General features: G+C 47.4%; 1 protein-coding gene across 1 annotated transcript in view; it reads left to right on the top strand.

The window, feature by feature from the left end:
* The window catches only part of Antxr1 (ANTXR cell adhesion molecule 1), a 167,707-nt gene that overhangs the window by 42,970 nt on the left and 98,648 nt on the right, over positions 1–26,089 (top strand). Inside the window, exons 9-10 of the mRNA XM_055617629.1 lie at positions 8,196–8,256; positions 13,532–13,630. Of these exons, the coding sequence (XP_055473604.1) occupies positions 8,196–8,256; positions 13,532–13,630 (160 nt within the window). The remainder of the gene's footprint in view (positions 1–8,195; positions 8,257–13,531; positions 13,631–26,089) is intronic.

Consider the following 26,089-nt stretch of genomic DNA (forward strand, 5'->3'; position numbering starts at 1 on the left):
TGATTTTAGCTCTCGCACAGCCATGTGCAGAGTCTGGGAATAAGCAGCCATCTCCCGAGGCTTAGGTAAAGAAGTCATGGTGGCGTCTTACCCACAATCCCCTGGAAGATGAATAGCTGCTCAGAACCAGTAGGGACAAGGTCTGTGCCTGTGAGAGGAACAGGAAATGTCACTGGGGATGACAGCAGGGAAGACGGGGTGGGGGAGGGCGGGAAATGGGTGACAGCTGCTCTCTGAGGAAGCACCTATTACTCCGCTAGGCCAGGCCGTGGATCTACAGGCAGGTTGGATAAACTGCCAGGATGGTGGGCCAGGAAACCTGCACCCAGTGGTGTCTCCAGAAGCCCCACCTTTTCTAGCTGGGGAAGCAGGGAGTAGATGCTGGATGCCCAGGACTTCTTTTCCCAGGGGACAGGTATTCCTGGATCTTCATCAGCCTCTCTCTGATGCCTGTTTTGACCATTTCAACATCCCTCGAGCCTCCCTATCCTTACAGGAAGTACTTCTCTGCCAGAGTTAAAATCTATTGTGTTCATCTGTGGGAGATAGAGGCCAGAAGAAAGTCAGCAGTTGGGGTAAACTGACTTTTAACAAATGCCCCTTAACACTGTTCAATATCATCCCATTTAAAAACCCCATCACTGCCATGCAGTGCCTATTTTGTTGCCATTTGCTGGCAAGGAAGCTGATGCCCAGGTAATATTCCCCTGGGTCCAGAGCTCCAGGGGGAAGCCCACAGTTCCTCCTCTCTCTGTGTCTTTAAGGAAGAAAATAAATAAGTAAATAAATAAATAAATAAATAAAAGCCACTCTGTGCAGCCATTGGGATGAGCAAGCCACTGAAACCGCTCAATGATTGGTTGGGTGGTTGGAAAGGTTTGGTTAATTGGCCAGGACCATACATTGCAGCAAGCGAGCGGTGATTCAGGAGACATTACCTGTGTCTACTCAGGAGAGTGATCCCCACTCTGCCGAGTGTCAGCCAGAAACAGCTCCGTTTCAGACAGGGAGCCTCTGAGGACCAACTACAGGAGACATCGCAACACAATTCACATGGTCACGCAAAGGCACCAGAATCCAGCCTCCCAGTCTTGAAGCACACCGGCTGGGTGGGGAGTTCTCTGCCTTTACCATTGGGGTAGAAGCACTTCCATAAACACAACTGGTGCTCAGTGGCTCATGCGAAGGGGACAATTTGTGAATTAGACTCAGACTGCATGGTCCTTTGGGTAGGCATTTCTTCTTTATCATTTCTTCCATCTGAGTTTTAGCCAGCCACAGCTCTGCGTAGCTTCTGAGATCAGGCACATTTGGATGGGATGGCTGAAGATGTAAGCTAGTATGTCTATTCTGTGTGTGTTTAAAATCCCTAAGGGAATAAGACTCCCATAGCCGAAGACTGCAGACTGCAGAGGGGACCATTCAGGTGGAAAGGAAAGCCTCACACGTGGGCAGGACTTGCTTGCCCTCTCAGGCCCCCGCAGGACTCCTTCTTCAGAATATGGGGATACATTTTAAAGAGCCTGCTCATTTGTCTTCTCTCATTGCGGTTGACTGGGGAGTTTCCACTGACCACCACTTGAATTTGCCACCGGCTCTGCAGGGAAACCTGGACTCAGTGATTCAGTCATGTTCCTGGGCCTTTGTTCGTCCTTTCAAAAGGGCTGTGGGCAGTGACGCCAGAAGACGCACAAAAGCTGGATCCAGATAACAGTGAAATGGATTAGCTGCTCTGATTCTTGACATTTGGCCCAATGACCGTGACGTTTTGTCCCCAGCTGTCCCCACTTACTGCAGCAGTGTCTGGGACCAGAAGTTATGGGAAGGGGAGCCCAGCCATTGGCTCCTCGCATCTGCACCTCAGAGGCTTCCCCTCCAATGGATGCTTAAGAACATGCCTGGATCCCTATTAATTGGAGCATGAGTCAGCGCATGCAGCCTCTCTGTGTTTGATCAACAGTAAATGAGTGTTAAGCAAGTGTTGGCCCAAACCTCCTCTTAGGAAATCTGTAGGATCAGCAAACTGGGGACAGATCTGCCCCATAAGTATATTTAAATTTGTTTTTATTTTCTTGTGCTGATTTCTCCCTTCTTCTCATAGGAAGGTAGAAGAGATACAACCCCCACCCCCACCCCACCCCAGACTGGCCTGGACCTTAGCAAACTATGACAAAAGGCAGAGTCTGTCTTCTGGGCTCGACTCCTACCCACTCTTGCAAGCCCTCATGGGGAACTGCTGGGTTTCTCCCAGCAGCCCTGCAGTCCCTGCTCCACAGAGCTAAAATCTCTCTCCAGAGCCAGCATTTCAGCAGCAGTAGCCCTTCCCTTAAGCCAGCTCATTTCTCATCGTCAGAACGACTTCCCTTCTGGGGCCCCATCCAGCTCCTGTCTCTAGACTCCCCAAGGCACTGTTGAGCCTCTTCCTGGAGACTGCCCTGGTGTCTCCTGCAGCATAAGCTGCTCTCCCCTCCCAGAGCTCCTCCCCAGTGGCAGGGATTCTGGGAGCCTCCCTTGGATCTCTCCCTTCCCTAGTCAGCCCCCTACCCCACAGATGCCAACTTGTACAACCCCAGAGGCTGCCCATCTGCCCTGTTTCCGGCACCATGCCTTGCATATTTACCCATTACAAAGCTGCCCAGGACGGCACAGCATCCGTGACCCATGGCAGACCCACGCTCAACAATAGCTGGGCATTTTGTGGTAGTCCTTCCCCTACCCTCTTTTCCAGTACTGCAGCTCTAAGAGACAAGAGACCGCATTCTCAGCTCTGTTCATAGTGGCTGGAACACAAAATAAAAACAGAATCAAACTGCAGTCGCTGGAGTAGAATAGACAGTCTTTTTTATTTTCTTTCTTTTTTTTTTTTTCAAGGAAAACACTTGCCTCAGCAGTCATTAATTACACTGAGGCTGTGCAGACTTTGGGGACAGGCGTTTCTCCTGCTATTGTCTTATTCTGCTTAGTAAAACTCCCCGAGTCGCAGAGGCCGCAGGAGCCATCCCAGCAAGTGGCAGCTCCCTCCCTGGCCTCTGCAGCTCCCTCCTCCTCTCTCTAGGAGACAGCAGCCGTGTTTTCAAAGAAAAATGGTTTCTCGGAAGCAAGCTTGCTGTGCTAGCCAGGTGCTGCAGTCGGGTTTGGGGGACGGGGGAAGTGTGGGGCAGGTTCTGCCTGCTGAGAAAACTGTGATCTAGTGACAGCACAGCTATCGGGGCTTTGCTACTGAAAACATGGTGGGACCACAGTTGGGTGGGAAAGCAAACAGTGTCCTCAGTTTCCCAAGTTTGTCCTGTCTGTCTTCAGACCAGACCCCCATTGGACATGCAAGTTACAAAGAAATGACATACTTACACAGACTGGAGAGATGGCTCAAACACTCATGCTTTCTTTATTTGGTATACTGTCTCAAGCACATAAAAATCACTGAGTCCCAGGAAGCCACATGTAAAATACTCAGCACTTAGTTTAAAGACTGACATGGACCTTGGCCCTTTCCTGCTGCTAACAGATGTGGGGCCATGGGTTTGAAGTGTGCAGTGGAACTTAATTAGGAACGGTGACTGACTTTGTTAATTAGCTAATAAATTACAGATTAAGACATTTGAGCTCATAGGATATTTTAATGAACGTTAATGAAACATTAATGAACCAGTTGCATGGCCCAGGCTGTCTGGCATTTCTAGCAAAGGGCCCCAGGCTTATCCAACATGCCTTCAGCCATCAGCTGTGACCCCGTATGGCCCTTCTGGAATCCTACCCTCTAAACCCAGAGCTCTGTGGGTTTCCCTAAGCCAAGATGGCGAGGTCTTTTAAAACGCAAGCTACCCAAGATTGAACATTTACAACATCACAGATTATCTATTAACAAGATGGAGACGGCAAAGCAGTCCTCCCGGGAAGGCAGTCGCAGGCTGAGGTGCTCAGGAAGGAAGGGGGCAGACGGTGGCCTTGTATTCGGAAGGCCCAGGAATTGTGCAGATAATAAAAAGAGAATGAGCTCGTGGGTTGCTATGTTTAGGGCACACAGAAAGTGTTCCTTAAATTCAGTGCTGCCAGGGCCGCACCTGCAACCGCATTAACCCCGCAGTCTCTAGAGTCCACACTATTCATCACCAGTTTAAACTGCTTTCCACAACTGGGATTCAGAAAGTTCAAAGGGTCATCAAGGACCATTGGCCAAGGCCCAACTCTTCACTTAAGATTATCTAAAGCACATGGTGATCTGGCCTCCGTATCCACTCTAGAGCAATGGATCCCTAACCTCACCTCTGACATCACCCCAGGCCTGTGTGAATCTCTTCCTTTCCATTCAGGATGTTTCCTGTAGTGATTTCCCAAGGTACTACGTGAGCAACAGCAGCAATGAAACCACCAAACTAGACCTCTCCATGGGTGGAAAGAAAGGTTTATTGTAAACAGGATAGCTACATGGCTGTCTCTCAGGTGGCAGAGAGGGCGTGGCCAGAGACATCTAGAGGACAGCCTATAGCTGCCATGGCTACCTCTTGGGGACAGAGAGGAGGAGACTGGCAAGGGCTGTGCCCAGTGCTGGGGCTATCTCTTAGAAGCAGAGAGAAACGGGGGGAAAAGCCCCCCCCTCAGGGGGGGGGCTCTAAAGGAAACTGGCTGGAAAACCTGGAAACTGGAACCACCTTGGAGCTGGCACGGTGGAGGAGTAGGGGAGGTAAGAACAGCCAGGAAGCTATCCCAGGGGGGCTTTGGTAGGCAGAACAGGTGCGCGTTTACAGGGCTCAGAGACCCACCCCATAGGTCCAGATATGAAGGGGTAAGGAAAGGGATTCTTCCCTTCTCTTGACTGGTTTCCAAGGAATGCTGCATGTGCACTTTTATCTACCCACCAGCCATCAACCCCGCGTACAGCCTGAGCTGAGCCCAAGGTGGCAGACAGGCACTGCCATGTTAGGGGATAGCGCCTCTATAGCTACTACTGCCTGTGCCATGTGTGTGTGTGCTCGCGTGTGCGTGTGTGTGCGTGTGTCCTCACTTTCTGAGTCTCCGATCTCTAAATTTATCTGCTGTTGGCTGCACTTCAGGCAGACTTCTGGGCTGCTGATAACCAAGAGGCTGCCCCCGCCCCCAAGACCCACCTGTGCTATTAAGACTTCCATACCTGTTGAAACCAGACATTTCAATCTGGCAGGAGTTACAGTCCCAGACAAACCCTGCCTTTCCCCTCACTGATGAATTTTACTCCACTGGCAGCTATGGTCTCCTGCAGATGTTTTAAATTAAGGCTGAGAAACTGTTTTTTTTTTTTTTTTTTTTTTTTTTTTTTTATTAACACTCTTTATTTTTTTTTTTTTTTTTTTTTTTTTTTTGCTTGATTGAATCACATCACTTGGCTGACTTTTTTCTGGCCTTTTATACACTCCTTAGAGTTATCAGCTAATTGCAGACACTTCAAGCCTGTGGTTATTGTGACAGACCCTGTTAGTGAGTCTGTAGTCAAAGGGTCCCTGAAATTTCTTTTACCAAATCCTGGTTACACGTTAGGATTGGTTCAGAAATGTCGATGGAAACTCAGGAACTCATATGAGCAGACATGTCCTGTACTTGTCTGGGGAAATGGAAAAAAGACAGACCCAATAGCTCAGCTTACTTCTTGTTCTGTTTTGAAATCTCCAGTTGTGGTTGATTAAATGATTGATGAGACTTTCTAGAGGGAATCTGAGAAATTTTTGCAGAACATCAAAACCCAGCTCTGTGTTTTCTGATGCCGCTGCTTTCTGAGGCTCCCACTCCCTTTGACTTGAATTAGTTCCATGTCTTTAAATGTGGTTTGTCTGGGGATCTGTCCCTGAGAACTCATAAAGTGAGGCATGAGAGCCAACGGGAAGGACATTGTGGGGGAGGGTAGTCATCCTCCCCCTGTAGGTAGGTGCCACCTCAGGAGGACAGTAACTTCTAGGGTACTACTAAAGGCCCAAGATAAATGGACCGTAGCATGGGGAAGCCTGGAGAAGACACATACTGGTTCCCTAGATGTGTCCTTGGGGTTCCCTGATATCAAATCAGACTGATGACGAAGGGGAATTAACAGCATTGAAACAAAGCAGTGCCCAGAGTCAGGTATGTGGGGACTTCTCACTCCAACAGAGGAAGAGAGAGAAAGGGAGAGAGAGAGTTGGGATGGGGTTAGGAGGAGTGAGAGACTGAGGCCACCCCGTGTGGAGTGGGCAAAGTCTTGGATTAAACTCAGGCTGCGAGGACCACCACCAAGCGCAGACTCGAGGGGAAGCTAAAAGCAGTTAGGGTCACGGGAAGACAAGTTACAAACATTCCATAGGGCTGTCCTACAAGAAGGGCCAAAATGTGCATTTTAAAACTGAGGGGCTGGAAGATGGCTCATTTGGTAAAGTGCTTGCCTTGCAAGTCTGAGAACACAGGGAGGCAGAGACAAGCTGACCCCTGGGGCTGGCTGAGTAGGCAGCCTAGATGTGAGACAGACAGAATCTGAGGAACAACAGCCAATGCCCTCTGGCCTCCACAACTCCACAACTCATATGTAATCACGTGAACAGAGAGAGAATGATGAAAGTAATATTGACAAAGAAAGAAATGTTGCCTTTCCTAACCCTCAGGTACAGCGTTTCCTAAAAGCCGTGCTTGTAGCTGCTAACACGCTTAAGCAACTTTTGCTGTCTCATCATCTGCTCTCCAGATAAAAATTTTTTTCTCAAAGCTTGTTTGCTCATTTCCTTTTCCCTGCTGCTCTCTGAGGATGCCCAGACTTCTCCGTGGAATGGGTAAATATTGTCTCTTCTGAGAAACTCAGTCACTCAGAAACTGAGAAACAGATTGAGCTGTTCTTGAGTATGCCTCCTGCCCTTACTGCTGGGAGGCTTGGAGCCGACTCCACTGCTCACGGGAGATGAGGCCCTCCCTGCACATCCTTCCTGAACTCACGCCTCGTGCTGCCATCTTTCTTCCATTTACCCTTGAATCCATCCCCTGAGTTGTAACATATTGCCTTTTCCATTTGATCATACATTGTGGTGGGCAGGTTGTGTGAGTGCAAGCTGGAGCAACAAGTTTCTCTACATAAGCATCCATGCAGATAAAAGGGCATTTCCCAGCTCTAAGAGACACGTCCCTCTTTTACAAACAGAAGTTTATTAATTACCTCATCAGTTGCAGTAACAAATACCCTTTCATGAGTTCAGAAATGGTACCTTTCAGCTCCCTGAGCCATCTCACATTTCAAAGTAAGTAAGCCCCAACCATATTTGTTTCACAGATTAACTCGGTGCCCCGTTTGTTTAAACTACTTGGTTGAAATGTTAGAGTCAGTACTCAACAAGCCGGTGGAGTGGCTTATGGTCCCAGACAGACCTTCACAGTCCTGCGGGACTCAGCTAGAGGATGCACTCCCATCTGAACAAGGGCAGGGGTCCACCTGAAGAGCGAGACAAGCATGTAGCCTGCTGAGCATGCCAGGTCAACTTTCCAGACCTTTTCTATCAAAGGAACTCTGAGCTTCGAAACCACCCTGCCTGGGGAAGGGGGCATTCCACTGTCTCTCCTGCCATATCTGTGCTCGTTCCTCCTCTCTGCTGTCCCCACTGCTCTCCATTAAAGTCCCATTCGCAGCTGCCTTTTCTAGGGAACACTCAGCATAGTATCCCCACAACTGTCTTCCCATAAACCCTCCAGTTTATCCCTTGCCATCTGTCCCTTTGGCTTTGCTCCTACCTAGGATTGGTCATTGTTTATCATGTCACATAGAAGTCACATTTTGTTGTAAGTAGCTATCCTCCAAGCCAAACTGCAGCCACATCACAGGATCAGCTATGGGTCCTTTCATCATGGAGGGACCTATGAATTATTGACGTGTTCACATGTCCCCCCCAGGGAAAGAATTTTAGAGATAACACTCATAATGCCATATTGAATCACTTGGTTCAAAACAAGACTCCTGTATAATAGGTTCAATAAAAACCTATAATAAATAGTAGAAGATCAGGCCAATGAATGTTTCTCATGGCTGTTTGGACACTCGGCACATCTGTCACAGCCTGGCTCATTGATGTGTGGCATTGGCAACAGTGCATTACCCAGAGTTTCCTCTGCACTCTGATGCCCTTGGACTTTTCTTTCTTGTACCTGAGAGCACTCCTTAAGTCTCTTCTTTAGTTAAACAAGCTGGTAATTGACTGTTTTATTTTCTCTCCACCTAGATTTTAAAGAAATCCTGCATTGAAATTCTAGCAGCGGAACCATCCACCATATGTGCAGGAGGTAAATTGAAATTAAATGCTAATCTCTTTCATTCAGTTGATGGTGTTTTGGGTTCAAATCTATATATTGCTTCGAGGGTAAGGGAGTAAAACTGGAACAAGACACAGGTGTGTTTAAAATAAAATCAGAAATTGTTAATTAAATCTGCTGTGGAGAAAGGAAAAGAAAGGAGAAAATGTCAGTTGCTGGAAAGCCTGAAATTGACTGTCAAAATCCCCTTCTCTTGTGGGACATGAGGATAGCAGTATAGAAACAGAAATACAGAAAGTATGGAAATACTGGATTCTCACATCAGTGCAAGGCTGATCCCCATGCCACCATGCCTGTGAGTAGAGTTGTTCTTCCTTATGATGGCCCTCCACCCCACACCAGAGGGTCGCAGTAAGCCTCCATGAAATGTTGTTAAGTACTCTCTGTATTTGATATATTTGTGTTAATTGTTCAATCTACCAGGCCTTACAAAAGTGTGGCGTAGAACTCCAGGCATCACCGTGAGGCCATCATAATTTATTGTCAATGGAGGAAATCTCTAGAGAGCAGCCTTTTCTTTGAGTCACAATATTATCTCTGAGTGGTGAAAACTGGGGTTTTGCCTTGCTTTGTACTCTAATGGGCTGCCTACAGCTCCAAGCATGCTCCTCTCATATGTAGGCTTCTGTTAGTCTTGTTTCATTCATTTACTAGTCGTTTTAACCTGCTGCGGGCCAGGCGCATTGCCAGGTGATGGAGATACAAAGATGGAGTCTGTGGTCCCTGTCCCCCTGGACCTTTTGTCATTCACTATTGTAAGTCCCTGTTGATGCTCCTTTTCTGTGTCTATGAACACCAAATGCTGGTCATTAATTGTGAATAGAAAATACGTCCCCAACCCTGATGAGACGGTAGACGCTGCAGGAAGAACTTGCTTATGTTACCGGTGTGATCGAGGGGCCTGCTTGCCAGTTTCCTTCTCAATTACTGGTTGCATTTTAGAGCAATTGAAAATGGCCAAGGAGGTAGGCCCTAAGTCTATGTCAACATCACATTAATACATACATACATATATGTTATCGAGACTCAATGCCTAACTCCATACTTATGTGAATGCATATGTGCACACAGGAATACACACACACAGGAATACATACACATGTGTGTAAAGGTGTTGGCAAAATACATGGTGACTATTCAGAATACATATTAATTTCCCAAAGAAAAGCAATTTAAAAGATAAAGCTCCTTTATATGTTCAAATAAACTGTTGTTTGGCAACACAGGTGGCAGGGAAAAGTGTTCACCACAGGGCCACTCCAGGAGAATGTCTCCAAGGAAAGCCTGGTGTGGTGGCGTGCGCATACCAACCCATCACTTAGGAGGCTGAGGCAGGAGGATGGAGAGTCCAAGGCCAACCTCAGCTACATAGTGCACCTTGTAAGAATGAAGTGGGTGGGCTGGAGAGACAGCTCCAGTGTTAGGAGCACTCACCGCTCTTGCCAAGGACCCAGGTTCCCAGCACCTACATGACGGTTCACGACCATTCGTAACTCCAGTTCCAGGGGATCTGATTCCCTCTTCAGCTAAAACTCTAAGGACATCAAGCATGCATACGGTACACACATACACACAGACAAAACACACACACACATAAAATGAATAAATCAAAAAACACAAGGGAGGGAAATTTGACAGAAGATATGACCACATGAACTCATGCCAGGGCCTTGTGTAGGGCCTGTGCAGTGCGAAGCCTAAACCGGATTAGACTTGATCGACTTCCAGGTTCAGTCACCCCTGAATTCTGTGAGCTTTTCGTAAGGACTGGGTTATTCATGTTTGTGTGTGGATACAATATGTTTTTTTATAAAAGTGATTAGAAGGCGAGGAAGGCCCTTGACTGCGCAGTTATCTCATGTGTGAAGAAAAACCAAGCTTTGGCTTTGCAGTCTTGGGTATGTAGCAACCTTGTGAGACATCAAAAAGCCTACAGGGCCTGGGCAGCTTCTAATTCTCAGAATTCATTAGCTCCTTTGCCTAAGCACCTTATTCGTCTCCGTGCCCCACTGCCTAGCAGAGTACCTGGCACTAAATAGGCCTGTCTCTTTCAGAACAGATCTTGAACTGGCTGGGAAAGAGCAATTGCAGTTTTTATTTGCATTTCTGTAGTGACTAATGATGGTGAACATATTTTCATTTGTTGGCCAGAAAAAGTACACAGATTAGACCTGGCTGGGACCTAAACATGTGAGCACCTTGATTTTTTTTCTCTTCTGTTCTTACATTCATCTAATGAGCTTACCTGGAGATAAACCCACCTCAAGTTAGACACAGGAAAGCATCCAGAAGAAAGAGAAATGCTAGCTTTTGCCATCAAGAACATTAAATTATCGTTAGGGATAAAAATCTCAAAAAGGATGCTAATGAACTTACATGTCTTGAGGATACATACCTTAAAGGAAAAATGTCACAAAAGATTTTTTTAAAGATCACTGGATGTAGACAATTGTTCCCTGAAGGCCCACAGTCCATCCCGACACTTCCTGAAGGAGCTGTGTCCTAGAGACGGTCAGTGTGCACATTTCCTGTAAGCACTGAGGTGTGCAGGGCTCTGAGGATAAGGGGCATTAGAGTGGGGTGTCCTAGGTGAGGTGTGTCCTGTTCCTCCTTGCTGCAGATTCATTGCACAGAGTTGGATTACATAACTCCTTTGTACAAGGATCTGGCATTCCAGTGAGGCTGCTGGGTAGGATGTTTGAGTTGTTCTGGAAACCAAATGTGCGTGCTGACATGGAAATTGTGCCAGGGAGGGTAGGACCCCGCCTCTCACCCCAGCATCTTCTCCCTAGGCCTAAGCGGTTGCATGGTTTGGTTTCTATCATGGGTCCCTGCTGTCTTCCTTCCTCAACTCCCTGAGACTGGGCCAACCAGACATGTGGGGAGCTTCTTTTATAGAGAGTTCAACAGCTGAACTGGCAGTGCTGGACATGGTGTTAGAGACGAGAGCCTGGCGTGCAGCCTGTTTCCAGCATCTTCTCCCCTTTTGCTGATCTGTGAGGAAACAAGAGGGAGGCCAAAGGCGAGGCAGCAAACATGCAGCATCAGCAGAAGCGTCAACCAGATGTCTATATATCTGGCATTCAAACTAGAAACAAGATAGGCTTTCCCAGCTTCATTGAGGAAACAGGATGCAGTGAAAATCTCCCCAACATTGAACCAGCCGATGCACAGAGATGCGCCAGGGTAGAGAGCATCTAAAGTTTTAAATCCGCTGTTCGAAACTTAGCAATTATGTGCAAGTATCAGCTCAAGACTTCAGTCTTGACAAAGCATATTAATTAATCGAGTTACCAACCAAGGCTCTGACCTGAGGGTACGAGTTCAGCTTTGCTGGTTCTGGGAAAAAGCATCAAAAGGTCAGAATTTTCACTCCCCTGCTCTCCAGGTCCCCGTTCCTCTGATTTGTAGCACCAACCCACAGTGCCTCAGCTTCCCCACAGTTTCTTATTCCATATGTAGGTCAGCTCCACAAGGCTGACAAATGAGTGCACCTGTCCAAAATTAGGATAAGATGAGCTTTAAAGAAAGCCTAGCCCAACCCCTTCACTACTCCACAGTCCGAGCAGAGCGAGTGCCCGTCTCAGCCAGGGGGTCTTAAGAGAGTAGTGGGTGAGGGCTGAGGGACCCTTGGGGCCTGGCTGCCCTGGACTCCAGATTGGGTTTGAGGGCTTTTATCTGTGTGATCTTGAGAGATTACATAACGTCTCTGAGATCACTCTCTCAGCCGCACTCCTTCGGGGAGGTGGAAATTACATCAGATCCATACACCGCTCGTCACTGCGCTGGCACGGTGAGAGGCCATTAACTAGCCGTTATTGCTTTGGCAAACAAGAGCTCTGAGTTCCATGGGAATGAATGTGACACAAACTCATGGCATTTATTTAACTTTTAAAAGAGCCCCATAGGCTAGCTCTTTAATCCCATTCTTCCTCCAACAAAGTCTCTATTTGAGCCGCTGTTTACCTCAGATCCACTTTCGCAAACGCTGCGGTTTTCTTCCAACTTTTCGTTGTCTCTGTATATTGCCAAAGCACTGTTCCAAACCCCAGTTTTCATTTTATACACGGATGGCCAAGATAAAGGAGAGCGGGAGCAGGGCAGGTGGCTCTGCTGGGAAAGCGTGCGGCCCCGAGTTCAGTCCCCCACATGGGGTGAAGAACGCTTAGGCCATGATGGGGGCACACACTTGTGCTTTCAGCACTGTTGAGGCGAAGGCAGCTGGGCCTCATTGGCATCCAGCCTAGCCCACTCGGCGAGCAGGTCAGGGAGAGACCCTGCTGCAAACACCAAGGCAGACGGCTCCTCAGGAGCAACATGCAGGCGCCCAAATAAATAAGTAAATAAACAAACAAGGTCAATCGTTTGATATCATCAAATGCGAACAGTATTCGCAAGCATCTTACTAACTGTTCCCCCCCACCCTTGGTAGGATAATATTATAAAGAGATTTTTAAAAAACACATAGCAACGTCAGTCACACACACTGATAACCGGACACGCATTCTACCAGTGTGAAATTGATATGCAAGCCCGTGCGGTCTCTTCCAGTCATAGAGAAATGGCCCTTCACTGAAGGCCCAGTGTCGGTTCAAGCAGGTTGTGCTTGACCTCTGACCCCCCCCCCACACACACACACACAGAGCTCTGCAGTTGAGTCCAGTGACACCTGCACAAGTGCAACCTCAGAGAGAGGAAAGGTGCAGAGCCATCATACCACTACTGACCTAAAGGAAGGCTTTTCTGGTCGGGAGAGAACGAGACCAAAGGGCACAGGCAGACATTGCCCTGAGTGCCCAGCAGTGGCGTAGCACAGGCTCCGAGTGCCATGGACTGTACTTAGGAGACATCTGAGCTCTGAAGAAATTCTTTCCGGACATTCCAAAATGTAAATCAGACTCAAGGAGGGATGTTAGGGAGGGAGTGAAGGACCCTTCCCTGGGTCCCCTATGGCTGTTTTAGAACTGTCTAGACTTAAAAAGTGGCTAAGACTCAAATAGAAGGAGGAAGCATTGCAGGCAGGAACAAAATTAGGGAGTGGAGCCGGAAGCACTGTGCCTCCCTTGAGAGCATGGGGAGAAGGGCTCAGTGAACGGAATGCAACCTTCCTGTTGCTCTTGTCCTACCTGACCTGACTCCTGGGATTCTGAAGCTGATTGAAATGGCAGCCAGAGGCTCTGTAGTGGACAGGAAGCAAGTTTACAGGCGCTGGTCAAGTAATGTGTGCTGTTGTTCCTCGTTTCAGAGTCCTTTCAAGTGGTCGTGAGAGGAAATGGCTTCCGACATGCCCGAAATGTGGACAGGGTCCTCTGCAGCTTCAAGATCAATGACTCAGTCACACTCAGTAAGTCCTGGTGACACTGGTCGGGGTCGGGGGCAGGGAGGGCTTGCCAACACAGCACTGACACAATGCTGATGAGACCTCTAGGAAGGAACAGCTGGTGCCTTGATGCCCTTGGTTCTGACCTGATCTGGACCCCTCTGGGTAGGTGCAGTCTAAAGGGTGCCAGGCTGGGGAATCAGGACAAGGCTTGACACTCGGTCAGTGTCCCCGTACCCCCAACACTGAGCCAGCCTTAAGGAGTCAGTGAGTGCCTGTTTCCTACCTGTGCTCACTCCCTGGAGAGCTGAGGCATCTCAGCAAAGCGCTGGAGACGCTAGAGTAAGAATGAAAACAAGATGGTCTAGATTGATTAATCCCGAATAAAGCAAAAAACCAGAACACTGGGCTCGCATGTGTGGCTTCTGGAACTTTTTTCAATCTGGAAAACTCCTGATTGCAGTGACCAAGAAACTCTCACCATGGTGAGTTCCTTACATGAAATCAGGGATATGGAAGTAAAACTAAGTGCGTTTCATGAGGAAAAGGGAACTGTCATAACATTGGAGCCTCTGAGAGACATTTGCAGCAGGCAAGGTCTGAATTTAAAGATGTGTGTGTGACTCAGTGGCTGTCCAGGAGAGAAGGGAGGTCTGGTTGGAGGAAGGCAGATGCTGGGAGCCTGGTTATTATTTATATCTGGCGTCCATCACATGCACAATTACTGGCTCCCTGGCTGCAGTGATAAACAGCAGCCCCACTGTGCTGTGTTTTCCATCAGGCTGTACACTCCCCCACTTCATCCTTTCTGCCCAGCCTAGAGGTTTAGGGGGGAAGGAAGGCAGACCTCACCCACAGGCGGCTCATACTCTCCCCCACACTCTGTGTTTTCTCCTTGTAGCCCCAGAAGACAGGAGGTCTGAACCTGTTTTTAAATTAGGAAAATTGGACACACCTTTTTTTTTCTCTCCTCGACACCTTAAAACCCTCTTGATAGTTTAAACATAAGCTGCGGCTTCCTCATAGACATCTGGAATTTCTGGCTTGGGATAATATCAAACATTGAAAGCATTTAGCTGGTTTTATTAAAAATTGGGAATGCTCTCGTATGTCCAAAATGTGTGTGCTGTTTGAAACATTTCTCAGTGTTTCTGAGCAGGCACAGTGCAGAAGCTGCTTCTCAGGACACTGTAAATGAATCCCCACTTACCCTCCAGAGACCAATCCCAAGAAAAGACAGAAGCTAAGGATTTGATGTTCCTCTCAGAACAGGGAGCTTTGAACTAGCCTTCTGTGAGGACATGATGAGGGGTGGGGTGGGAGAAAGACACACGCGGGACAGACCCACCCTCTAGCTGGCACTTGCCAGTTGGTCTGTCAACTCTGGGATCTCGTTCCTTGGTTCCCCTTCCTGTCCTGATATGCACTCTGCAGCCAGCCCTCCCCTCACTGACAGAGAAATGCAGGCCACCAGAGTAGGGAAGCAGCAGCAAGGACACATTCATCCCATTCCCAGCACAGCCTTGAGGCTGCAGAAGACAGAGATGATAACTCAATCCCAGAGGGAACTTGTTTGTCATGTAGCAAAACTGGTGACACCGAAGGTGTTAAGCTCACTGTTAATCCAAATTTTAAAATTTACTTAGAAAGTGAAAAGTCGGCTAAGACTTCTTTAGCACAGTGACACACACCTCCTTGTGCAGACTTAAAGCCGCACCATTCTAACACAAAATCCCTATGAAAGGTAGTCAGTTCAGAGGTGGAAAGGAAATAGCGAGATGGCCCATCTAGCTCCCCTGTAATAGTGATCTGATGGTTCTGGCACCACCGTCTTGCAAATGGTGGGAATGTTCTAGAAAGCTAGTCATTGTGACCCCACATGCCGCCAGTGACTATTGGTACTTGAAACCTGGCTGCGTGATTGAGAAATTCAATTTTAATTTCGCTGGGTTTTATTTAAGTGTTCGTACTGCATGTGGCCATCTCTGCCACATCAGACAGTGCCATGACATCATTAACGACAGAAAGCAAACTGATGACAACATCAGCACCTTCAAATACTTTGAAATGACCTTGCATTCCTAGGAAACTAGAGTCACTAGTTTATTGCTAGACAATAAGGGAGCTAGTAAACTGGATGTTTAAGAAGTAGCACCTCACTTATCTTTTTCTAATTTTCAAATAAATTTTCTAGTTCACATAACTAAAAAAAATTATTTTATTATGATGTTTTTATATCTATTAGTCATTGTCCTCTTCTTGTCTTCACCCCTACCACTATCCCCAGCTATAAACACCTCAACATTTACTAATACCTTTGCCCAGAATTCCGTGGTGACCATTAGAAAATATCCCAGGGAGTTGGAGTGATAACTCAGCAGTTAAGAGCACACCTGCTTTTCCAGAGGACCTGAGTGTTAGTTCACAAGTCTTAAAAATGTCGTGTAATCATCAGATCTAAATATGAGATAAATAGAGATTTATTTGGGGGAAGGAGAAGAATCAGAGAAAAAAACAGTGGGAGAGCATAGGAGAAGAGTAAGGGGAAGGTAAGGAGAGAGAAACCTAAGCAGAGAGAGAGAGCAAGAGAAGAAAGAGAGAAGTAAGAGGCAGGGGTCCTTTTATCCCAGGCTCCTGGCAGCGATCACAGGTGACTAAGCAACCTGGGAGTAGTCTAAGCACCAACACTGAGTTCAGTTCCCAGCACCCACATCAGGAGGCTCACAACCATCTGTGACTCCAGCTCCAGGCAATCAAACTCATATCAGAGACACACACATACACATACACATACAAAAAAAAAAAAAAAAAAACAAGTAAATAAAATATTTTTAAATAAAAATATTCCGGGAAAAATGTAACAACAAACAAGATCTATTGAGAACAATTTGTAAAGACATACAAGAAGACATATGAGTGACACCTAAGAACAAAAATCTTTATGGGGAATAAAAAGAAAGTGAGAAGAACTGTGAGGTCTGGACTCTAGGCATAGGGCAGTATCGGGAGACAGACAGCAAGAAGGAGCCCTGGCTGCCTCACCTCCAGCTGCTACTGTGCACAGTGTGCAACATTCTGTGCCTTGGTTTCTCTCTGTGAAGCGCTTGTGACAACAGCTTCTAGATCAGGTTGTTAGGAGGCTCAGTGGGACTCACAGGCGTGGCCGTGAGCAGCTGCCAGTCTGGCTGGTGTTACTTCATTATTAGCAGTGACAGTGTCACTGTCACTAAACAGAGAAGCAGCAGGACACTGCAAAGATATTACTTGTTTTAAATTTAACATCTACTTTTAGTACAATCCCAGTAAAAAAAAAATTTCCATGAGTTACCAAAATAATTTTAAAAATTATATGGAAGAATAAACTATAAGAGTAGCCAAGCAAAATGCAGAAACCTGCCTGAGTTGACTTTAGAATGAGCAAGATTTAAAAAAAAAAAAAAACAAAAAAAAAACTATTCCAACGGTGTGTAACTGGTGTGATTGGCAAACTGCAACGAAACAGAGCCCCAAAGAGAACCAAACTCTGCTATGAACTTAGTGTTTTCAGTGACCGTTCACATCAGCAGTGCTGGCGCAACTGGCTCAGAGAAACGATTAAGTTTGATTTTTATCTTGCACTTTACAGTTAAACAAATTCCAGATGAACTGAAAACTTTTTAATGTGAACATGAAAATATAAAATTTCTAGAAAAGTAAATGTTTGCACAATTACCCAGTGAATAAAGATGTCAAGCTAAAAGGGACTAAGCTCGAAGAAAGAAAAAGATTGATGGTGTAAGCACGTCTTTAAGTTCTCCTCTTACCAGCTCCAACAACAACAACAACAAAAAAAAAATCAAAAGGAAAAAGAAATAAGGAGAAAAATATTTATGATATCTATGATACAGGGCCAAAAGGCTTAGTATAAAGATATCTAGTGAAAACAGGCATGTTGAAAAAAAAAAAAGAAAAGAAAAGAAAAGAAAGATAAATTCAGAAAAATGGGGCTGATGTGATGGCTCAGCTGATAAAATTGCCAGCTTGACAAGCCGAGTTCAACCCCTGGATCCCACAGTGGAAACAGAGCTGACAACTCAGTTTCCCTCTGATTTCCACACATGTGCATACAAATAATAAGAATTGTTTACAAAAGTAAAAGGAACAGACGAAATACATGAGAAGGACACTAACAGGAAAAGCAGCGCTCAGTGACCGTTTGGAGAGTACTCCATGCGGCCATGGACGGGCAAGAGGAAACCATCAGCTGGCTTTGATTTTCCTTTGGGTGTGTTCTTGACATAGGTTCCCATGTAGTTCAAGCTGGCCCCCACACACCATGTAGCCGAGGCTTGAATCCCTAATCTTTCTGCCTCCCAACTACAGTGATTAGCAGCACATGCCACCACATCCGGCACCAATCACTGATTTTGCCACAGCAAACCTGACAAGAGTAACAAAGACTCAGTGCCCAGAACTGGCAAAGGTGCAAATGACACATTTGTGCATGGTCAGTGAGACACCATCAGACATCTTAGAAGGCAGTTCTTAAAATGAGTGGACTGCTTTTTACACATTTTTTTTTTATGAAGCAGAGCTGGGATTTAATAAAGATACCTTCACATAAACACAGGGTTAAGAGAAAGAGGGATGCTAGGAAGAAAGAAAGAGGCACCTGTAAGCATGGGTGTGGGCTTCTCAAAGAAGACTTTCAGAAAGTGAGGCTAAGATCACCAGGACAGAGATGTTTACATTACGATTCATAGCAGCAAAATTTCAGGGATGAAGCAGCAACGAAACTAATCCTGTGGTTGGGGGTCAGTTAAGACAGCATAAGGAAGTGTATTAAAAGGTCGTGGCATTAGGAAGGTTGAAAGCCGCTGGTGTCCAGAGACAGGGTGGCATGGCTGCTGCTCACACCACTGCTCGTGACAGCAAAGGAAGAAGAGGCGGCAGGGAGCATTTAAACGACTGGCCTAGAGATGAGAGTGCTCATGCAGGGACACTGGCGTACCAGCTGAAAAACGACCCATTTTGCCCACAGTAAATATGAAATGAACAGTTCACTAGGGCAATGATAAACCCATGATAGATTGTGCTTGCGCTATGTGACACCTAGAAACAAAGAGCCTGGCTGACTCGTTGCACCTTACAAAGCTTGCTGTATGCTTTCACCGCCATGTTTTGCTTTTTATATACAATGTTACTTCCTGGCTTGCCTTCTTTTTATCAGGCCTGGCCTGTTTTGCACACTCCCAAAGGATGGAGCTTCATCCTCTTTGAAGACACTTTCCCAAACAAGCAATTTTGAAAGCTCCCCAAAGAGGCCCAACTTCCCCAAAGAAAGAGAAAGACCTTCATTTGAATGTGGATGGTCCAGGATGTTTGGTTTGTTGTTTTTGTTTTGAAACTTTGTCTTATTATCCAGAAACTATACTTCATCTTAGAAAACATCTGGGAGCCAGGGCTGCTGCGGGCACCCAGAGGTGGTTATCAATGCATCCATGAAGCAGATGGAGGGGGAGGCAGAGGAAGAGGAAAACCTTAACCTTCCCAACAAAAGTCTTTGCTGGGAGTTAGAGTATTGTAGGCGCTGGCCACAGGCACTGCATGTAATTTTCCTGAGGTCCTGAGGGAGCTGATACTGTGTAACTCCCGAGAATGTCACTGTGTAACTCAGAAGGAAGAGACACAGGAGCCCTGGGGTCTTGATTCTTCCCCGGGTTCGGCTAAGAGGCAGCCACAGCTGACTGCTGAGCACCTAGCTTGTTCCTCTGCTGTCCAGCTGTCCAGCTGCCCTTCTGCACCTGCACCTCTTCCCCGTACATTCTCATCTTCATCACTCTGTGTGGGAAGAGTTCTCTGTGCTCTCATGTTTGCTGATGAGGAAACAAACTCAGATTAAATGAAGAGTGCAAGGCCACTAGACAGCTAGGCAACAACTTAAACTTGGGTGCTCTCCCTCCAAGGCTTTGGACCACTCCTCTCCTCTGCCATGAAACATGGATTCCTCAAGACCCCAAAGCCCCAGCGGGACCACAGCAGGCACCTCTCCTTCCTAAGCTAGCCCTGGGATGGATGGAGGTGACAGAGATGTCTGTGCCTCTCCAGCGCCCCTGCTTTCAGATTGCCCTAGTTCTGAGGTAGTTCTTGGAGAGAGTATGTTGCTGCATTTTCACGCCCTTCAAACCCAGACAAATAGCAGATAGGTTGAGGTCCACCATGGGAATGTGGGTTTGGAGGTTTGCCACCACGGAGACTTTCACAGAGGCAGGTTGACAGAATTATCAGCAAATGCCTGTGTGCAGCAGGCTCGGTGTGGGGCTACCAAGTGTTGGATGGCCCCAAGAGAAAATGGTAAGCCTTGTGTGGGCCCGGGCACAAAACGTTCTTCTCTGTACGCAGTGTGGAGACAAATTTGTTTGAGTTCCCTGAAACCTGCCTCCACCCTTACCCTTCTGCTCTGTGTGGGAAGTTAGCGCCCTCCTCCGCTTCTGCAGCAGCTGGCTGACCCTTCATGGACAGGGCCCAGATGTGGGTAGTGACGGAGAGAGTCTTGCTGCAGCCCCGGTCCTTCGCTGTTTCCATAGGATGATTCAAGAGAAGCAGCGGAGCACAGCAACAGCTAGACCCCGGGAGCCCCAGGCAGGCTGTAATTCTGTCTTGTTTACTTAGTCAACATTCATTTGGAAAGGTTCGGTTGGGTCTGCTGAGGGAAAGGAGGAAAGGGTGCTGGTGGCTCATGCCCTATGCATTTCAATTTCGGCCCCAACTTGCATCCCATGGCAGCACGTGCCATCCACTGTGGCTGGGGTGTGGACCTCCTCACCTCTGCATTCCTGTGAGGATTTCATCCTCCTCCAGCTTGTTGTGACCTGTGGTCATGGCTTTGGGCTTTGGGGGTAGGTATGCCTCTTAATCTCAACTCCAAAAGTAAACATCGTCCAAATCTAATTGTGCACAGCCAAGAGAGCTTGTGTGTCACAAGGCACATGCCTTGTGCATGAATCCTAATTTTGTTTTTATGGGGGGAAAAACAAAGTTTTTAAAAGTATATTTATTCTTAGCAAATTACAGCTGTTTGGAGTACAGCAATGATTCTGACCTCGGGATTACAACATTTTAAAAGGCTGGTGCTTTACTTAGAGGACAATTTGTATGTTTTACAAATGTCAAGAATTTTTTTGGTGTAGATTTATAGAGAGGAGAAAATGATTTGCAAAAACACTAGGCCTCATTACCTTTATTTGGTTTTCTTGCAATACCCAAAGCTGCTCTAATAACTTCAGAAAAACCTGAATGCCAAATTCCACAAAGTTGTGTGTAGTATGACCCTAATTCTATAAAAATAATACATAGAGAATGAAATATTATACCCAAAGGCCTCTGTGATGTTTATCAGCTGTGCATGCTAGTGCACCCTTAATAAACTAGCACTCAGGAGGCCAATATGGGAAGGCAAGCCTGGGCTACACCATGACTTTATGGCTAGCCTGAGATATATCGGAAGAGCTTGTCTCATGTACACACACACACACACACACACAAAAAAAGGTTTATCACTGGAATTAAGATTACCAAATATTTTAAGAGTTTTATCAACTCAAAATTTTTACACTGCACATTACTTTTGTAATAAATAGAAATAAAATTTCATCCTGAGAATTCAGAAGAGATGTCCTGACAGTCGGTTTTGAACAGTGACGTGTCCGTAGCTATGGAAATCAGAACTTATGTGTAAAGTCAACGGGGACAATCAGAGACCAGCAGGACATCGGACTCTTGCCTGGGGCCCCTGGCTTCTTCTTTCCTGGGGTGGTGGTGTAATCGTGTGACACACATCTCTCTCCTGCTGAAGCTGCCCTCAGCCCTGAGCACCGGCTGGTGGGTGTGCATATCAGGTGCCGGGCTCTACAGCTCTCCCACCCTGATCATGTCATGACGCTGGCAGCAGCACAGTGCCCACAAGAGCCGCGTTTATATGAGGAAGCATCACCAAGAAGGATAGCACAGATGCTATGCCATTGGCCGCTAGGAAGGCCTGGGCCCCAGCTTGCCTACGTGAGACACTGAAACACTCTTCCCCCTTCTAGCCAGGCGTGGTCCCTCTCCCTCTTCTATGCATCATCTCTAACAACTCTGAGCTTTCTGGACATTGCACTAACAATGCCAGGGCTCCAGACTCTGAAGTGATGCCTGTAGCCTTGCTGCCATGGACTTGCCATGGAACGGTCTTGCGCCACATCAGACGTCTCCAGGCATCTCCGCATCAATAGTGCTAATGTTTGGAGCTGGTAATTCTTGTGGGGATGTCCATGCCATTCCTCATCTTGTCTCAGATGCTTCCAGTGTCCCCTTAGAGGACAAATACCCAATTTGGGAACCATTGCCCCATGTATACATGTTCCAAAATCCTATTTGGATAAGTGGGTCTCATATACGTAAACATTCATGTACACTCATACAGCATAGTCCTGACATAACTCGGTGGAAAGCACCTCAGCTTAGAAGCGCTCCCACCTCGTGTTTCCCAGATGGCGAACCCCAGCAGCACTCCACCTTATCACTGCGGTAACACGTTCAGTGTTTATCAAATGCTAAGCTTCTAATAATAGTTCCCATTCAGGTCTATAATGCAAAATCTGAGCACCGTTGCCATCTTCTGGGCTGAGAAGAACTCTAAGCTGTGAACAGGGCAAAAGGCTCTGCCAGGGCTGGATCCCCGTGCATGGCAGAGGTGTGATGGATCTCTGCAGCTCAGCACTTCATGTGCTTGTGCCTCTATTCTGCTCCAGCCTGCCCCACAGAAAGGATGGGGGAGAAGAGGCATACCCTGGAGAGCCATGAGCTGCAACTACTGAGTTAGTCATGCATTGATCCAGGACACTTACCTCCAACCTGTGACCAAACCTATCGTCTGGCCTCATAGCCACTTGTCTGTTGAGGGCTTTCATGAGACCCTTCGGCCCCAGGCCAGGAGGGTGAGGTAGCTCTGTGTCATGTTAAGCAGCAGATTGGCAGCTGGTTCCTGCCACCTGTCTCCCTGGCTCCTGTTGAGCACAGGACGTTACGGTGAGACACACATCCCAGGTTCTAAAGTCTTGGCCCACGTGCAGTTACTGTCCTCTCTCCACATTAGGTTTTGGCTCCCCTTCCTGCTTCCTGTGACGTCATCATCGCTGTTCAGCCTTTTCTAGTAGAAGCCATGCTATACTTTCACAGTCTCCGCTCTGTGCCATATGGCAGGACTGATGTCTTCTGTTAGAATCCTGAGCTGTTACCCTGCCCCCATCTAGGAAAATCTTCCAACATAGGGCGGGCGGCACACTCAACATGCCCTGTGTGTGACTTCCTCTCTCTCCTCAATAGTGGGTCCCACTGAGGACCCACTCATAAATAACTCATAAATAACTACTGAGGTAGCCAGACACTTGGCCCCCTCCTTTCAGCCTGTGGCCCTATAAAGCTCAACCCGATGCTTTGAATTGAACCAGCTCTAATTTGGACCCATGTCACTAAACCAGGCAATAATTTGGTACTGACCCTTTATACTTGGCTCTGGGAAGCTATGAAGATGCTCCCTAGGTTCAGGGGCCTCTGAGAGCAGCAGTGGAGCAGCCCAACTGAGCTCCTCAGTACTCCTACCTTGTGCAAATGGCACAGCAGGAATGAAAATGCCTTTCATGGCAGGGGTGGGGGGTGAGGGAGTTGGAAGGGGCAGCTTACATCAATTCTTAGAGGGTCAGATAAGACCAGGAGCTATTCCTCTGTTTATTTTTGCCAGAAATACATATTTATATCAAGAAAAGGTTGCCAAGACTTGGGAAATATTTGAATTATTTAATCAGCCTGAAAAAGAACCCACTGGTTGGTGTTTGGATTGGCTAATGAATTTTAATCTTGGTCTTATCCCAGATCCATAGTTAGCAAACTATAGGAAAGAATTCTGGGAACTTCTTGCCCGGCCTGAAGAATGTTCTATTCTTGTGAGGTTAGAAGCCTGGGACTGGGCTCATTTCAGTGTGGTTCCAGGTTAAAGCAAGGCCTCCAGGGACATCCCAGAAGCCTGCTATGGGACGGGGCCTCCTGACCCTCTGCCCTGGATGGTATGCACACTGCTGGGGTCCAGCTTTGCCTATTCAGGGTCGTGATCATTTCAACAAAACATGGGTTTGAATTCTAGGTCTGGCCCTTGTAGTAGTGTAGCACTAACTTGATTTACTAGAAGCTGGGATAATGAGCACTTGTGAGCACCAACTGTCGTGCTCACATCCCCCTCCTCTGTGGCTGTGGAAGCATCTTGTAAGACTATGGCTATTCAACATTGAGCAAAATCAGCAAAAATGTGTCTGTGTGTATACAAGGGATGAATGAACCCTTATGTATAATGTATATTTATCTGCACACACACACACACACATGACTTCTCCAAAACTCCTGGTGTCTATATGATGTTAGATTGGCCGAACGATGTGAATGAGCAATCCGGTACTTTGAAAGTTGTGGCCTTCACATTTGCAGTGTATTTTAAAGGCTTGGGTAATAAGGTGGAGGGAAGCTTCTTGAGAACCACACTTTGTGCGTTCATTCCTTCCTTCCTATTCCCTGGCACACAGCAGCACAACGATGTCATAGTCACCATTCACAGAAGAACCTGACCCCAGTTACACACTAGTACAAGCAAAACCTAGGATTTGAACCTGAACCTATCAGGCCAGTGTCTTCTCTGTCCTCTTCACACCTGTACCCAGCTGCCAGGATACCCGCCTCCCAGACTGAATTCAGTGTAATTACACTTCTTGGGTCTCAAATCCTGACTGAAGTCAAACTTTTGTCTGGTTATCAGACTATAGACAAAGGATTTAGGCTAATATGTCATAGGAGCGCATAGAATTCTGAAATACATGTATTTGACATTCATCAACAAAAACTTCTGGCCTCCAGCTCCCACCCCTCTCTAATTTTCTCCCTGGTTGCAAACGAGACGGAACAGGCAACTCCAAGCTCCTGGTCTCCATTAGCCTTTTCCACTCAGTGCCAGTGAGCAGTGAAGTGAAATGGCCACCCAGTGAGCAGAGAGGCAGGGTCCTCATTGTCCTCAGCGTGGATTATGGCCCCATAAACAGCACAACACACTAGCATTGGCAGAGGCTGCAGCCGGGCTGGCACGGGCCCCCCCCCCAAACCAGGCATGGACCCCTCTGTGGCAGAAGAGGAAGTCTCTGTGCCCTGCTTCCCAAGTGGCCATTCCAGGAAGGACTCAGACGATCTGACTTATGGAAACCAAATGGCCCTCTTTTGTTTAGAAGGGGAGGGGAGAAGCCACTCATTTTTGTGGTAAAGTGAAAACAGGCTCCAAACCAAACAGTCCCTCTCAGAGCAGAAAATGCCAGCTCTACAAGTAAGCCCACAGCCTCCCAGCCCAGGTTCAACCTCAGGGACATCAGAGCTTAGCCCAAGCGGGCACAGACAGCCCTTCCTCCTACCATCTCTGCTTTGTCCCCAGAAATATTTAGTCTCCCAGACAGGAAAGGAAAAGAGGAGGAAAACTGGCAATGCCCTGCTGCCAAGGCCAGGGTCTGCCCCCCACCCCTTGTTAGCTAGGACAGAGAGAGGAGACAGGAGCTCACGCGACTAGTGCATGCAGCCCTGGCAGAGCCCTAACTGCTTCACCGCTGTGGCCACCTCAGCAGCCCCCCAGCTCTAACCACAGCGTGCAGCCTGGAATCACTAGGCCTTCTGGGGCCAGCGGGTGGCTGCCCGTGGCTCTGCGGGTGGGGCTGCACCGCAGGTACTGTGTGTGAGAGTCGAGGATAAACCACAGCCACAAGGAAATAAATACAAGTTCTAGTCAGCCATGGCAGGCAGAGTTTGGCTCAGTCCCTCCTACGGGCGTCCCGGGAGCAGGAAGTCTAGAGAGCGCTGTAGAGTTTGGCTCTGAGCCTGGCTTTGCTTCTGTCACTATGCAGCTATGGTGGCACCTTGGCTTTCTGAACCTACATTTTTCCATCTGAAAATGATCCTGGGATGGGAACGTGGCCCGGTTGGTAAAGTGCTCCACAAAAGCACGAGGACTTAAGTTTGAAAGCCTAGCACCCACATGTGAAAAACAAGCAAACAGGTAGCTGAGCACAGCAACACGTGCCTGTAATCAACCCCAGTACTGGAGAGGTAGGGCCGGGAGGAAAGCTATAGCTGGCCACAGAGCCTTACCAAATCAGGAGGATCCAGTTCAGTGAGAAAACCTGCTCAAAAACTAAGATGGAGATACCCAACAGAGGAAGACACCCAATGTTGACCTCTGGTCGCCACACAGAAACTCTCTCTTTCTCTCCCCCTCCCTCCCTCTCTCCCTTTCTCTCTCTGTCCCTCCCTTTTGCTCTCTCTCATACACATACACTTCTCTCACACACACTCCTCTCTCTCTCACACACACGCTCCCCCCTCACACACGCTCCCCCCTCACACACACGCTCCCCCCCTCACACACACGCTCCCCCCTCACAC

This window comes from Psammomys obesus, unplaced genomic scaffold (genome assembly GCF_907164565.1).
Source record: "Psammomys obesus unplaced genomic scaffold, mPsaObe1.curated_primary_1811, whole genome shotgun sequence".
Classification (NCBI taxonomy): Eukaryota; Metazoa; Chordata; class Mammalia; order Rodentia; family Muridae; genus Psammomys; species Psammomys obesus.